General features: G+C 40.3%; 1 protein-coding gene across 3 annotated transcripts in view; it reads left to right on the forward strand.

Moving 5' to 3' along the window:
- The window catches only part of VWA8 (von Willebrand factor A domain containing 8), a 383,619-nt gene that overhangs the window by 222,630 nt on the left and 145,702 nt on the right, over positions 1–15,287 (forward strand). For all 3 annotated transcript variants that reach the window (XR_008888496.1, XM_056555457.1, XM_056555456.1), the window contains exons 29-36: positions 1,106–1,244; positions 2,182–2,384; positions 3,495–3,611; positions 3,726–3,790; positions 3,877–4,002; positions 4,686–4,795; positions 6,933–7,087; positions 9,962–10,157. Coding sequence is in view for 2 of the 3 variants with exons in the window: in XM_056555457.1 (XP_056411432.1) it covers positions 1,106–1,244; positions 2,182–2,384; positions 3,495–3,611; positions 3,726–3,790; positions 3,877–4,002; positions 4,686–4,795; positions 6,933–7,087; positions 9,962–10,157 (1,111 nt within the window). In the remaining variant the exon portion in view is untranslated. The remainder of the gene's footprint in view (positions 1–1,105; positions 1,245–2,181; positions 2,385–3,494; positions 3,612–3,725; positions 3,791–3,876; positions 4,003–4,685; positions 4,796–6,932; positions 7,088–9,961; positions 10,158–15,287) is intronic.

Raw genomic sequence — 15,287 nt, forward strand, 5'->3', positions numbered from 1 at the left:
CACCTATTCACCCACCCGATACACCGGGTTATAGTGTGGGTGAACAAGAGACCGATTCAGGGTTTCTAACCTATATGCGTACCTGAAGTCCAGCTCCCAATCCCTCTGAAGTTCGGCTTCTTCAAGCACCTACTTCCTTATGCCTACTGGGCGCTCACGTGACAAACGCCGATGAATATTCAGATCAACTCGTGGGCCCGCCTCCAGCACGCAATTCACTGAAGACAGAAGAGGATCTTCAGAGGGATCGGATGCCAGAATTCAGGTACGTATATAGGTCAGAAACCCTGCATTGGTCTCCTGTTGACTGTTTTCCTTTACACAAAAGGTCATCTTAGATGACACATTCCTTTTAATGGGTTTTTCCAGTAGGAAAAAAAGTGGACAAAGTAGGTTAAAAATAATAAAAAGCATCACTCACCTCACTGATCTGCTTCACTTACTGGTCCCCCATCTTAACACCCAGGGAATACTAATGACCTGCTCCAACCAGTGGTTGGCTAAGTGGTCAGTTCCTTGTGTTGAATAGAGAATCAGGAAATATACAGCAGCAGTTGGCGATTGGTTGAGGTTAGTACTGCTTTTTATTTATTTATTATGTGTTTATTATGTGTTTATTTTTATCCTAGTAATTGGCTACCACCTTGTATAGTCAGGTCAGAGCACATGTCAAAAAGTTTTGGTGGTTCTTACATGTAGATATAATAGTTTACATGCATAGAATTTCCTACATTTTAACTATGTAGATCCCTAACACAACATTTTGTGCAGTTTGTCCCTGATTTAGATGGCCTTTTTTTCTTAAAATTTGGTATCAGATTTCCAATGACTAAAATCTTGTGGTTTATAGCTTTGAAGGCTGTTAGAAGCCTGGGAAGCAGTGATGTTCCTGGCTCGTGGGCTGTATCTTATCATACTTATCTGTAATAACTGAATACACAGTAGTCTCAGTATATTTATCAATTGTCAAGCAGTTATATTTAACACAGATATAGATAAAAGATTTATTCTTTTGCTGTGACATTTCATGAACCTGCCACCAAATATTGTATGACATGGATCACTATGCTGATTGTTCTATAATGATCTGTATCTGCTTACTTAGGGTCCAGTGTATATAAATGTACAGGCCTTTTCATTAGAGCGTTATGAGTCGCGGTCACTGAGTTTCACTGAAGAAATGGCTCATTGGAGCATTCCTATAAGTGAAGTAAATATCGTGTGTGATGTCATTGCCTCTTCAGGTATGTTCAATTCTGTCATATAAATATTGTCCTTATAGCACACAAACCAGATAAGTAAACTGTCATTGTGTTAGCTGTTATTTTATATGCTATGTTTTTTCTGTTATATTGTTATAGAGTTTTTAAATTAATGTTTTTTTTTTTCTTTTTAGCATTGCGTTCTGTAATAATTTTGTATGGTTTTGTTTTTGCCACTCAGTGTCATGTGAGTGCAAATGGCAGGCATTTTAATCTCGTAGGGGGAAAAACTAATGAATTTCTAAGCTGATTTCAGACTACATCAAAGTGGACATAGGTGTACCTATTGCTGTGGCAGCCAAAGAAGCTGCTATTGGGCCCAGAGGTTGAGGGACCCACTCTGGTGCTAGAGCATTATAATATTTTGTAGAGAGACAAGCTGGTGGCTTTCTGTATCTAGCACTGTTATGTGGGTTCTCTTATCTATACCTTTAATTATTGGAAATTATGTTTCTATTTGTTACTTGTCATTGGGAAAAGGGGTTGTGGTGTCTCATTTGCTTTAGGGCCCTACAAAGTTTAGCTACACCACTTAAAGTTGATCTTTGATTTGGTCATAATTGTGCATAGAAGATTGTTCAGAAGGGGAAAAATAGGAGCTGAAGACCCAGCTGTCTGATCAATGGACCCTATATGTAAAAACAAGATGGGCCTAGAAGAGAAACAAACCAATAATAAAAATTATGCATTCAAACGTTTCAGGAGCCTTTAACTATAAAATCCTTCCCAGGCGGCCTACAAAAATGTTTGGCCCTGACACTGGGAAAATGAATGGCTTTGAGCTCAATAACCAGACAGCCACTCAGCCTATCACCGGCTGAGGCAGGACATTGCAATACAAAAATTCAGGAAATTGTCTAAGATAAATGTAACCCATTATCATAACTAGACTTTTATTTTGTTTAACTGTATTTTCCAGATAATGATGCAGACAGTACAGTGTATGTGGTTACCTGCAATCCAGTGTCATTGTACTTTATGAAGACTAATGACGATAAAGGATTCTATGTGGATTTATATGACATATTCCCCAGAACTGTGGGAGGTGTATGGCAGCCATCTGTGAGTGTAGCACCTTTGGGTCATTCACTGACTGGGCAGGTTATTCTACATGAAGTACAGGTTAGTTCTTTTTATACTGGTTTCTATCTCGTAATATTTACTTTATGATATATAGATAGATGTTTGACCAATTTCTTTCCCAAATGCCCATTAATTAATATGATTGTGAACATAGTGAGTGATCATAGGCCGCCTGCTTTGTGAGGGAAAAACTGAAAAGAATTTGCCCATTCAGAGCTCAGCTTTCACTTTACTAGAGCTCGTTAGATAAGGAAGCTGATCTGTGATTGGTTGTTATTGGTTGTCAGGGTAATTGTTTCAATGTTGTGTTTATTTGGTGTTGTTTTTGTGGGTATGCTAAAAGCTGCAACCTATATCAAATACCTGTTGAAATCTTTAATCCATCAATGGTGAAATGTAGAAGCATTAAAAGACAGGCATTTAAATAATTGGAGTTCCCAAAGGTAGGAGGGGTTCTTATTGTCTGTATAAGTACCAACAATGGGCCCCGCACGCCATATGCCTCAGACACCCCTGATGACATGACTGGTGTCATGAAACATGTAGGGGAGTCAGGTTACATATGGTTTTAACAACAGCAGTGTCCTCATCTAGTTGGCCCTGTAGTACTGCAGGCACAGGGCCATATACAGACCTCCAGCTGGAAGTCCATTCATAGAAAATAGAGTGTGGCAACAACTGCTGGGTTTTTAAACTATTTTCCCTCACAAGTTTGACAATTTTAAGTAATACAATAAAAGTGAAGTTTTAAAGGGAGGGTGCACCTTGAAGGGGTTTTGCACCCCCATATGGAATTTATTCCAGGTGTGGAGTTTGGATCTTATATTATTACCCCAGCACTATTTCCTGGGCATTGCTGAGAAACTGTGTATAAGCAGATCCCATTCTGACATACTGAAATCGTACTTATATTATGAGGACAGCCCCCTTGACTTCCCCTGGTAATATCTACTGTTTAACAGGAGTGGCAGAAGAAGTACCCACATCATCAGCTGATTGCCCCAGTAGCCACTTTTTGAAAGATGTTGTCTCTGGTGAGACAGCTCTTTTAAATATTAGTACAGTTGAACAAAATTTCTTCATACATAATTTTTACAGGCATGTTATGAATTGTAAACAAAAACTACTCTACTTTTATGTTTTTTACAGAGTAATGTCATTCTTTTATTGGACACCAAAAGTGGAGAACTGCGTCGTATTGTGCTATCACAGCAAGATGCAGAAGCTCCAAAAAAATCATCCTGGTGGGGTAGTAAAGAGGCACAAGTAAGCATTTCCGTGTACCTAACAGTATAGTCATAGTTGGGGGGAAAAAAATTGTGTTCCTAACAATTTTCACAGCATTCTATTCTTAGATTAATCTAAAATGTTTAATTTTAGGAAAGCTACAGAATGTGTAGAGAATTTTCACACAAGAATTGGCTGGTGTTCTTTAAGGAAAACGGGTTGGTGTTGAAAATAAGCCTCAAGTATAATATTTATATATCGCAATAGTTCCCAGCACAACTATGTTTTTTTGGTTGTTTTATAGTAACTCCATCAATGTGCTGGATGTTCTAGAGGGAACTACACGAGAAATTTCCTTACCAATCAATCTGAAAGCTATGTTCTTAGTTGCAGAAGATAAGTGGCTCTTAGTTGAGGATAAGACCAATAAGTAAGTAGCTGCCTACTAAATCAACAAGAAAAAGTGTGATGAAAAAGTAATAATGGAAAAACAACTTCAAGTGTTAAGAATATTTTGTCTTCCTCACAATACTGGTTAACATTTGTACAAGCTCACTGTGTTTTTATCACCATGCCCCCCCATTTCAATACAGGAGCTATTATATACGTATATGTACTTTATATGCTGCTGCGTCCATGAAAAGATGTATAATAGTAATACTGCTGTTCATAAAAATAAAAAGAAATTCAAGACTTGTGAGCTGCAGGTTGATTTAATCCTCTCTTTGGCTCTGTACACATGTAAATCTAACATGTATTTCCACTGCAGTATTTCATGGCTGACTGTTCATGTGCTCTAAATGTGTGGCAGATCACCAGTAGGGTCATAGATGATACATTATATAGTTAGAATTTATGTATCTATTTGCTATTACTGGTAGTCATTATTTTATTTTTTGTAACAGGTTTGTGGAAACCCCATTCACATGCATGGGAGACATCTTGTCATTGCATTTTACTTGTATATTGGTCCTCTGGACCGAATGATAGATAGAAATTAAACAAATGTAATATGAAAGTAGTTAAAGGTTGACAAAAAAATTCAAAAGTTTCAAGTTTTTCAAACTATTACAAATGTCACTTTCTATAATTATTTTTTTTTTTAAACTGCAGGAAATTTCTCCTGACTACACCCTTGCATATGGAATCGGAAGACAATGGTGTGTGCCAGTTGCATGCCCTTGAAGAGGAGGCTGCAAGTGCTGGCTTTGGTGTTTCAACAGGTATTTAATTTAGCAGTCAGTGCTGTATCCATATTGTATTGGGGCCATGTTTAAAAACTAGTTAAACAAATGCTTAGTCTGCTGCCCAGATACACGCATCATATTCCACCTTTGCTTGTGGAGTTTCACTGTAATCAGTATCTGAGTTTCTGAGGTTTTGTTACAGTACTTGGCTGTTGTGATATTCATCTTTAAGGCTGATAGCATTGGTTCTGTTAAAGAAAAACAGTTACCTGTTCACCTACTCTAAACCCAATACATTGCGGGTGAACAGGAGACCGATGCAGGGTCTCTGATTCATATACATACCTGCAGTCAGGTGCCCGGTCCATCTGAAGATCCTCCTCTTTCTGGAGGTTGGCCCGCCAGCTGGATTTGAATATTCATGGTCGCTGGTCACGTGAGCACTCAGTAGGCGTAAGCGCTCACGTGATTAGCGAATATGAATATTCAAATCCAGCCGGCAGACCCGCCTCCATCGCGCAATTCATTGCAGAAAGAAGAAAGACAAGGCGCCGGAGTGTGAACCGGTGACCGTTTTCCTTTAAATTGGTTAAAATGAGTGCATCACGTAATAAAGGGGTACTCCGGTGGAAAACATTTTATTTATTTATTTTTTTTAAATCAACTGGTGCCAGAAAATTAAACAGATCTGTAAATTACTTCAGCAGAGAGCACTGTGCTCGTGATGTCAGCAAAGAGCTCTGTGTTCCAAAAAAAAAAAAAAAAAGTTTCCTCTGTAGTATTCAGCAGCTAATAATTACTGGAAGGATTAAGATTTTTTTAATAGAAGTCATTTACAAATCTACAACACAGAGAAACATAGCCGCACATCCAATGGTGGCCATTGTTTCTGTGATGCTTTGTCTGTGGGGTGGTGCGGCCCAAAGCCAGGGGCTTGGTCGGGCTGCCTGGCCACTGGGTCATTCCCCTTGTGGGCATGGTGTCTCGGAGGCAGTGGTCGCCGCCCAGCACTACGCCAGTGTTAGGTTAGGGACCCACTCCTACTAGGTGGCCTTGACGTGGCGAGTGGCTTGTACTTTTTGATCAAAATGTATACTAACAACTTGTTGTTTATATAGGTTTGATTTTGACGTACTTCTGAAAAAAATCATAACTACATGCAGGAAAATCTATATGTTTAAAATTGTCATCTTCTGACCCCTATAACTTTTGTTTTTTCGCATATGGGGCAATGTCAGGTACCAATTTTTGTATTGATCGTAGTTTGTGATCCCTTTTTATTAATTTTTTTATAATATAAAAAGCGACCAAAAATACGCAATTTTGGACTTTGGAATTTTTTTGCGGGTAAGCCATGGAACGTGCAGTTTAATTAACAATACATTTTTATAATTTGGACATTTCCGTACGCGGCGATACCACATATGTTTATTTTCATTTTTATGTACACTTTTTTTTTTTTTTTTTAAATAGGAAAAGGGGGTGATTCAAACTTTTATTAGGGAACTTTTTTTTGCAATGTTATAGCTCCCATAGGGGGCTATAACACAGCACACACTGATCTTTTACATTGATCAATGGTTTCTCATAGGATAACATTGATCGATGATTCTGCTGCTTGATTGCTCATGCCTGGATCTCAGGCACTGAGCAATCATTTGGCGATCGGACACCAGGAGGCGGTAAGGGGACCCTCCTCGTGTCCTACAGCTGTTGGGGATACCGCAATTTCACTGCGGCGGTCCCGAACAGCCTCCTGAGCTAGTCAGGGGTAGTTTAGTTTGTCTTTAGATGCGGCGATCAACTTTGAACGCTGCATCTAAAGGGTTAATAGTGCGCTGCACCGCGATCAGTGCCGCACGCTATTAGCTATGGGTCACGGCCGTTGTTAGAGGCCGTTGCCCCACATTATAGTAATGGAGAGGACCCAGGATGTACAGGTACGCCCTTGGTCCTTAACAGGTTAAATTACGCTGAGAAGCAAGTAGATCAAAATACAAATGGTGGATGTGCAGCTATGTTTCTCTATTTGTGTTGTACATTAATTTACAAATCTGTTTAACTTTCTGGCACCAGTTTATAAAAAGGAAAAAAAAAAGTTTTCCACCGGAGTACCGCTTTAACTACCAGGTGATCTAGGATCAGAGTTTATTCATTTTTATTGCTTGCCCAGGTTTGGAACCCTGCAGTCTGCAAATCATTTCCAGTGATCAGCTGCCCCCTGAGAACCTGAGTGCAGCGATTGGCCAGAAGATTACCTCTCCAAATAGGATCCTTTCTGATGAAAATAGCTATGCATCAATAGTAGTAGGATTTCCTGACCTAATGGTAAGTGCTGTGAATTAAGTTGATTAGTTTAAAAAAAAATATTCCAGCAAATGCTTTCTACTTTAGTATGTAAACAATACAATTGCGTTACAAAAACTCACTAGTAAAAAGATAGTACAGGAGCACCATTTTTATGTAGACATACGTTTATTATAAAGTCAATCACTACATAATTGCTATGAATACCTTTTTGCACTTAAAGGGGTACTCCGCCCCTAGACATCTTATCCCCTATCCAAAGAATAGGGGATAAGATGTCAGATCGCTGGGGACCCCCGGGATCTACCATGCAGCACCCACCTTTAGCGGCTTCTGGAGCCGCTGGAGGTCCTCAGGCTGAGTCCATCTCGACCACGAGGACAGAGCATAGTGACGTCGCGGCTCCGCTCAGTGTGACGTCACAATCCGCCCCCTCAATGCAAGCCTATTGGAGGGGCGTGACAGCCGTCATGCCCCCTCCCATAGGCTTGCATTGAGGGGACGGAGCATGACATCACACGGGGGGGGCTGTGACATCACTATACTCCGTCCCCGTGATCGACAGTAATCAGACCCGGAGCGAACACGCTCCGGGGACTGATTCTAACGGGGTGCGGCATGGAAGATCATGGGGTCCCCAGCGATCAGGCATCTTATACCGTATCCTTTGATAGGGGATAAGATGTCTAAGCGCCGGAGTACCAAATAGGGAAACATTTTTTACTCTTAATTTGTACTTCTTATGGTTATTTTCTCCACAGGTCTCTATTATAAATGTAACTTTTACAACCTATACAGTTCGCAGTGTGGGCTCTATGTTTTCTTTATACGCGTGCAAAGACGCTGCTCCTCCCTGGAGTGCTCGCGGCGTTCTCCTCTCTGCAGCGCCCCGGTCAGACCCGCTGACCGGGAGCGCTGCACTGACACTGCCGGCGGGGATGCGATTCGGATAGCGGGACGCGCCCGCTTGCGAATCGCATCCCAAGCTACTTACCTGTCCCGGTCCCCGACAGTCACATTCTGGCGCGCGCAGCTCCACTCTCTAGGGCGTGCGCACGCCAGCTCTCACCTGCTCCACGCCTATATAACCTCACTTCCCCTTCCCAGTATTGCCGGATCTTGTTGCCTTGTGCCAGTAAAAGCGTTTTGTGTATGTCCCAAGCCTATGTTCCAGACCTTCTGCTGTTGCCCCTGACTACGACCCTTGCTGCCTGCCCTGACCTTCTGCTACGTCCGACCTTGCTCTTCCCTTGTCCTTCTGTACCGCTCCTGTCTCAGCAGTCAGAGAGGTTGAGCCGTTACCGGTGGATACGACCTGGTTGCTACCGCCGCAGCAAGACCATCCCGCTTTGCGGCGGGCTCTGGTGAATACCAGTAGCAACTTAGAACCGGTCCACCGGTACGGTCCACGCCAATCCCTCTCTGACACAGAGGATCCACCTCCAGCCTGCGAATCCTGACAGACGCTATGATTATGATCAGCAGACGACCTTGTGTCAGCTTTCCTCTGTTTTTTCAGCCTATAGATCCTCTCCCCCATATACAGTCTTTTAGTTTGTGAGTGTGTAACTCACTCCCCCTGTCTGTTACTATCTCTAGCACTGAGTTAACAGAAATTCCACCTGACAGTTTAATTTTATCTCTTTCTTAGTAGTCGCGAAATGTTAAGAAACTTCTAATAAAGACTGTTTAGAAAGCTGCTTAATTTTGCATTCAGAAAACAAATCAACAAAAAGGAATCACATGTGCTCATAGCCCTTAAAGGGAACATGTTACACTGGAAATGCAGTCAAATTGGCCATCAGCATGTTATAGAATAAAAAAAGACAATTTGACTGCTCCGCTCTTTCCATTACTCTCTCAATTGAAGGCAGAGTACTAGCATGGCTGTCTCTTCTTTATATAGTATATATTTTAGATATAGATATTATTACACATGATTAACTTGGTAATAACGCTTTAATTAATTTTTGTCTGCATATTTAGAAGACGATACAAAATCTTTTCAATGATTTAAAATCAAATATTTTTTTACAAGTACTGTACTAGTTTTTTAGAGAGTACAATTATTGCCGTAAAAAGCGTTTGCTAATATTTTATTTGTATTTTCATTTACGTGTAAAATTATGTTTGCAAAAAAAAAAAGAGGATAGGTTTACTGTGAAACTAAATAGTTTCTGATGCCTATTTTCTATCTATAAAGCACATAATGAATTAAAATATACCTATACTGTTATTCTCATTACCTACAGCAAGCCTGCTTGAAGTACAAGCTTGCTCAGTAAATTATTATGCTCAACCTAAATGGGCTAACAGGAACACTTCTGGAAACCATCCCCACTGTAATATGTTCATTTCACTGGTACAATATCTGTAAATATCTAATGGGGACCAATAAAGGAATAGTCTGGAGAATTATTTTTATTCTTAATCATATTTGCTGCTCCGATGGTGGCATTCCCTGCTGCTCAGCACTTCCTGGTCTCCTTTTGACACAAGAAAGTTCCCTCTCAGCCAACAGCTGACCACGGTGGTGACCTACTTTAGTCGGTAATTGGCTTAGGGTGGGTTCACACTACGTTTTCTCCCATACGGGAGCGCATACGGTGACATACGGGAGCGCGAGGTTTTAGCTCCCCCCTGCCGTATGCGCTCCCGTATGGGGGAAAACGTAGTGTGAACCCAGCCTTAGCCAGAATTTTCTGTTGTTACTAGAAGACCAGGACATGCTGAGCAGAAGAAGCCAGCAAAGTCAGAAGATGGGGGCAGCAGGTGAGTATTTCTTTTTATTCCCAATGAGCACGAATAAAAAAAACTCTGCAGAAAAACTATTGTTATAACCTTTTTTTAAGTTTTATATTTTGCGAATAGTAAAAGATTTTCTTTTTCTTGTAGTCTCCTAGTGAAGTTTATAGCTGGAAGAGAAAACATCCTTTGGGCAATCAAGCAGGTTCCCCCACAGATCCTTTTTTCCAGCCAACCAAATTTACAAACCTTAGAAGACCCAATTGTGCAAATTTATTAGTGGCTAACCAGGTGGTCAGAGCTGTGCCTTCTGCAGAGGTGCCATTAAAAGAAATTTATCCCAAAGGTAAAACTTTTCATTACTTTCAATTGTTTTTGTTGTTGTTTTTTTAAATTGGTTGACCTCAAATGGTCATATAATGTAAGATGTTCTAATGGATGCTTTATAAAACTTGCCCAGTCATCTACAGTATATGTAACTAATGATAAAAATAATCACCTGAATTATATTAAAGTTGTTGTCCTACAAACTTTTTCATATTTCATATTTCAGAAAAACATATCATTGTAAATTATTATTTTTAAAAATCCCATTGCATTCCTTAAGTGTCCCTGGTACTTTAAAAAATGTTTGACGTGTCAAAAGTTTTGATCGGTTGGGATCTGGGTGTTCTGCCCCTCACAGTCATTAGTTAGAGCTGGGAGAATCACACAGTTTAGCACATCACTCCTTGTCCCACTCCGCTTCCCATCTCTTTACATTAGACTTACAATTGAGTCTTCTGCAGCAAGACAGAAAAGACAGCAAGCCAGGGAGTGAAGTACTAAATCACACTCATCTCCCAGCTCTAGTTTACAATCAGTGGAGGTCTGAACACTGAGAAACTGAGTGATCAAAACTTCTGACATGTCTGTGTTACATGTAAAAAGCTGTATTTTTTTTATATAAAAATAGTTTAAAGATATTTACCTACCTTGTATCATTAATGAGACCCTTGTATAGTTTATTTTGCCCATTAGTTATGGCCATCTCAAAGGGGTTATCTACAAAGAAAATCAGGTTGTACATTCCATTGCAACTCAGCTCCTTTCACTTCAATAAAACAGATCTGCTATAGTGTATACAAAAAAGCAGCCAGTACCTTAAAGGGGTATTCCAGGAAAAACTTTTTTTTTATATCAACTGGCTCTGGAAAGTTAAACAGATTTGTAAATTACTTCTATTAAAAAATCTTAATCCTTCCAGTAGTTATTAGCTGCTGAAGTAAGAGCAAATCCCAATAGCAAACCTCTAATGCTTTAGGCAGTTCCTGAGACAAGCAGAGAGCACTGTTGTCAGAAAGAAAAGAACTCAACTTAAGCAGATAATAACTACTGGAAGGATTACGATTTTTTTAATAGAAGTAATTTACATATTTGTTTAATTTTCCGGAGCCAGTTGAGATATATATTTTAAAAAAAAGTTTTATCCTGGAAAACCCCTTTAAGCTTGTACAGCACCATTGGAGCACTGCAGCGTTTTTCAATCACTCTTTACACTTTTGCAATGTGAGATCTCTGAGGAAGAACCCTACAGGAGACTGTTTTCTTAATCCTGCTTTATTTTTGACCATTACTGCCCACTCCTGCAAGGTGTGTGTTCCACTCCTGCCAGCTCCCGCAACATGTGTGTCCAATCCTGCCCACTCCTGAAAACATTTTGTCACAGTTTTTAGAATTAGTACCCGCTTGTCCCAGTTCATCATCCCATTGTGCCATTCCATCACCCCCTTGTGCCATTTAATCAGCCTCGTTTGGCTTTTCAGAGGTTTGCAGGATTGCACAAAATTTTGCGCGACCCGCTCTATGTTCTGTGACCACCTAGTCCTGCCCACAACAACCTCACTACAGCCCACAAGTGTTTTATTGGGTCCTGCGGAATCCCAATCTCGATGCAGGGCTCTACTCCGGAGCATCCATTGGATACAATTAATGCATAGAAGCATGTAGGTTAGGTCTAGAAAAGCTTGCCAGTCGCTAGCAAAGAACTGTTGGCCCGTCCAATTGCCTGCACTTTGTATCAGCTTTCTGGGGTAAGTTAAAAACATATTTTACAGTATTGCTTTACCTAGATAACATAGTGTCACTCTGGTCATTTTGCACTTGAGGCTCGAAGAGTTGGGTAGACCCAAAGTACCATTACATTTAATCTGACTTGCGACCTTCTAAACATGATTAAATAAAAGTTAACTTCCTAACTTTGGAAGTAATGAGTGCTATATTTTTTTCCTATTTTTCTCTATGAAATGTTTATTTTGGATGGACTCTAAGTTGAGCTTAGCAACACCAGCTTATTTCTGCCAGTTCTTCCCTGTGTTGATGTCTTAATGCATTATACTCACCTGTAGTGCAGACTCATGATTCCTTGTCACTAATGAGCAATGGCGCACAAGTGTGATCCTATGTGATTCTATAGAGCAAACTCTCACACTGATGACAAAAGCCTAAACAGAGCTGGTACCTTTGTCGCCTACAGTTTAAGTAAACATCAGTGAAGGAGCTAATGCTGCAGCCCCTTAAAGGACATCTGCAGCAGAAGACAACTTATCCCCTATCAACAGAATAAGGGATAAGTTTCTGATCGTGGGGGGTCCGACTGCTGGGACGACCTGTAATCTCCCAAACAGGGCCCCTGTATTGCCGCTTTATTGAGCAGCTAATGCACGTAGCGTCGACTCTCTGAGGTCGACGGTACACGAACGCTGCCTCCCCACCTCTCCCATAGAGTTACATGGAGGAGGCCTGTCGGCCGTGACTTCACGCTGCGGCCGGCACGCCTCCTGCACGGGAGAACCGTGGCAGAGCCGTGGCCCCATGGAGGAGATCACGGTGGGTCCCAGCGGTCGGATCCCCCCGTTCAGACACTCATCCCCTATCCTGTGGATAGGGGATAAGTTGTCTTTTGCTGCAGATGTCCTTTAAATGGTTGCACCAAGAGGCAGCTCTAGACTTTGGGAGTCCTTAGACAAAACTCGAACATGAGGCCCTGCCTTATTTTCTGCAGACTTCCCATGGGGATCCGATTGGTTGTGAGATGGTTGCACTGTTGCCAGAGCACCAATCTTAACCACTTAAGGACTCAGGGCCACGCGGCGTCATAGCGGGGCCACGCCACGCCGCGTCATAGCGTGTCAGGCCCGACCTCTAACAACGGTCGGAACCCGTGGCTAATAGCGCGCGGCACTGATCGCGGTGCCGTGTGCTATTAACCCTTTAAACGTGGCATTCTAAGTGGATCTTTACACACATCGTTTAAGCCCTTAATGACCAAGCCCATTTTCACCTCAAGGACCAGACCAATTTTATTTTTGCATTTTCGTTTTTTCCTCCTCGCTTTCTAAAATCCATAATTCCTTTATATTTCCATGTACAGACCCATATAAGGGCTTGTTTTTTGCGTGACCATTTGTACTTTGTAATGAAACCTCATTTTACCATAAAATGTACGGCGAACCCCAAAAAAATGAAAACCAAAATTTTGCACATTTTGGAGGGTTTTATTTTCACACTGTACACTTTACGGTAAAAATTATAGGTGTTCTTTATTCTGTGGGTCAATACGATTAAAATGATACCCATGGCTAGATACTTTCATAGTTTTGTACCGCTTAAAAAAAAATCTAACTTTTTGTACAAAATCAGTAATCTAAAATCGCCCTATTTTGACCAACTATAACTTTTTCATTTTTCCGTATATAGGGCGGTATGAGGGCTCATTTTTTGCGCCGTTATCTGTACTTTTTTTTAGATACCACATTTGCATATATAAAACTTTTAGATAATTTTTTATAAAAATTTTTTTTTATAAAATGTGACAAAAAAGCTGCATTTGTGGACTTTTAAATTTTTTTATGTTTACGCCATTCACCGTACGGGATCATTAACATTATATTTTGATAGTTCGGACATTTACGCATGCGGTGATACCAAATATGTTTATAAAAAAAAAATATTTACGCTTTTTGGGGGTAAAATGGGAAAAACTGACAATTTTTATTTTTATTGGGGGAGGGGATTTTTCATTTACTTTTTATTTTTACATTTTTCTACTTTTTTTTTAAACACTTTTTATGTCCCCATCGGGGACTATCGATAGCAATCGTTTGATTGCTAATACTGTGCAGTGCTATGCATAGGACACAGCACTGCTCAGTATTAGGAGGGCCCCTACCTTCCTCCTGCGTGTCCGATCGTCGATTGACTGCTCAGTGCCTGAGATCCAGGCATGAGCAGCCAATCTGCAGAATCATTGATCAATGTTATCTATGGGATAGCAAAGATCAATGTAAAAGATCAGTGTGTGCAGTGTTATAGTTAATAAAGATCATTTAACCCCTTCCCTAATAAAAGTTTGAATGACACCCCTTTTCCCATTTAAAAGAAAAAACTGTGTAAATAAAAATAAACATATGTGGTATTTCCGCATGCGGAAATGTCCGAATTGTAAAAATATATCGTTAATTAAACCACACAGTCAATGGCATACGTGCCAAAAAATTCCAACGTCCATTTTTGAAAGCATATTTTTGATCACTTTTTAGATCATGAAAAAAATGAATAAAAAAAGTCTGATTAATGCAAAAATTGTACCGCTAAAAACTTCAGATCATGGCGCAAAAAATTTGCCCTCATACCGCCCCGTACGCGTGCATGTAGTTATGATTTTTTCCAGAAGTACGACAAAATCAAACCTACAGTGGGAATCAAAAGTTTGGGAACCCCAGGTAAAAATTTGTATTAATGTGCATAAAGAAGCCAAGGAAAGATGGAAAAATCTCCAAAAGGCATCAAATTACAGATTAGACATTCTTATAATATGTCAACAAAAGTTAGATTTTATTTCCATCCTTTACACTTTTAAAATAACAGAAAACAAAAAAAAAATGGTGTCTGCAAAAGTTTGGGCACCCTGCACAATTTATAGCATGCACCGCCCCCTTTGCAAAGCTGAGACCTGCCAGTGTCATGGATTGTTCTCAATCATCATCTGGGAAGACCAGGTGATGTCATTCTCAAAGGTTTTAAATGCCCAGACTCATCTGACCTTGCCCCAACAATCAGCACCATGGGTTCTTCTAAGCAGTTGTCTAGAAATCTGAAACTGAAAATAGTTGACGCTTACAAAGCTGGAGAAGGCTATAAGAATATAGCAAAACGTTTTCAGATGTCAATATCCTCTGTTCGGAATGTAATTAAGAAATGGCAGTCATCAGGAACAGTGGAAGTTAAAGCAAGATCTGGAAGTCCAAGAAAAATATCAGACAGAACAGCTCGCAGGATTGTGAGAAAAACTATTCAAAACCCCTGTTTGACTGCACAATCCCTCCAGAAAGATCTGACAGACACTGGAGTTGTGGTACACTATGCCACTATAAAGAGATACTTGTACAAATATGGTTTTCATGGAAGATTCATCAGAAGAAAACCTCTTCTACAT

The sequence above is a fragment of the Hyla sarda genome, chromosome 2, assembly GCF_029499605.1.
Source record: "Hyla sarda isolate aHylSar1 chromosome 2, aHylSar1.hap1, whole genome shotgun sequence".
Taxonomy (NCBI): domain Eukaryota; kingdom Metazoa; phylum Chordata; class Amphibia; order Anura; family Hylidae; genus Hyla; species Hyla sarda.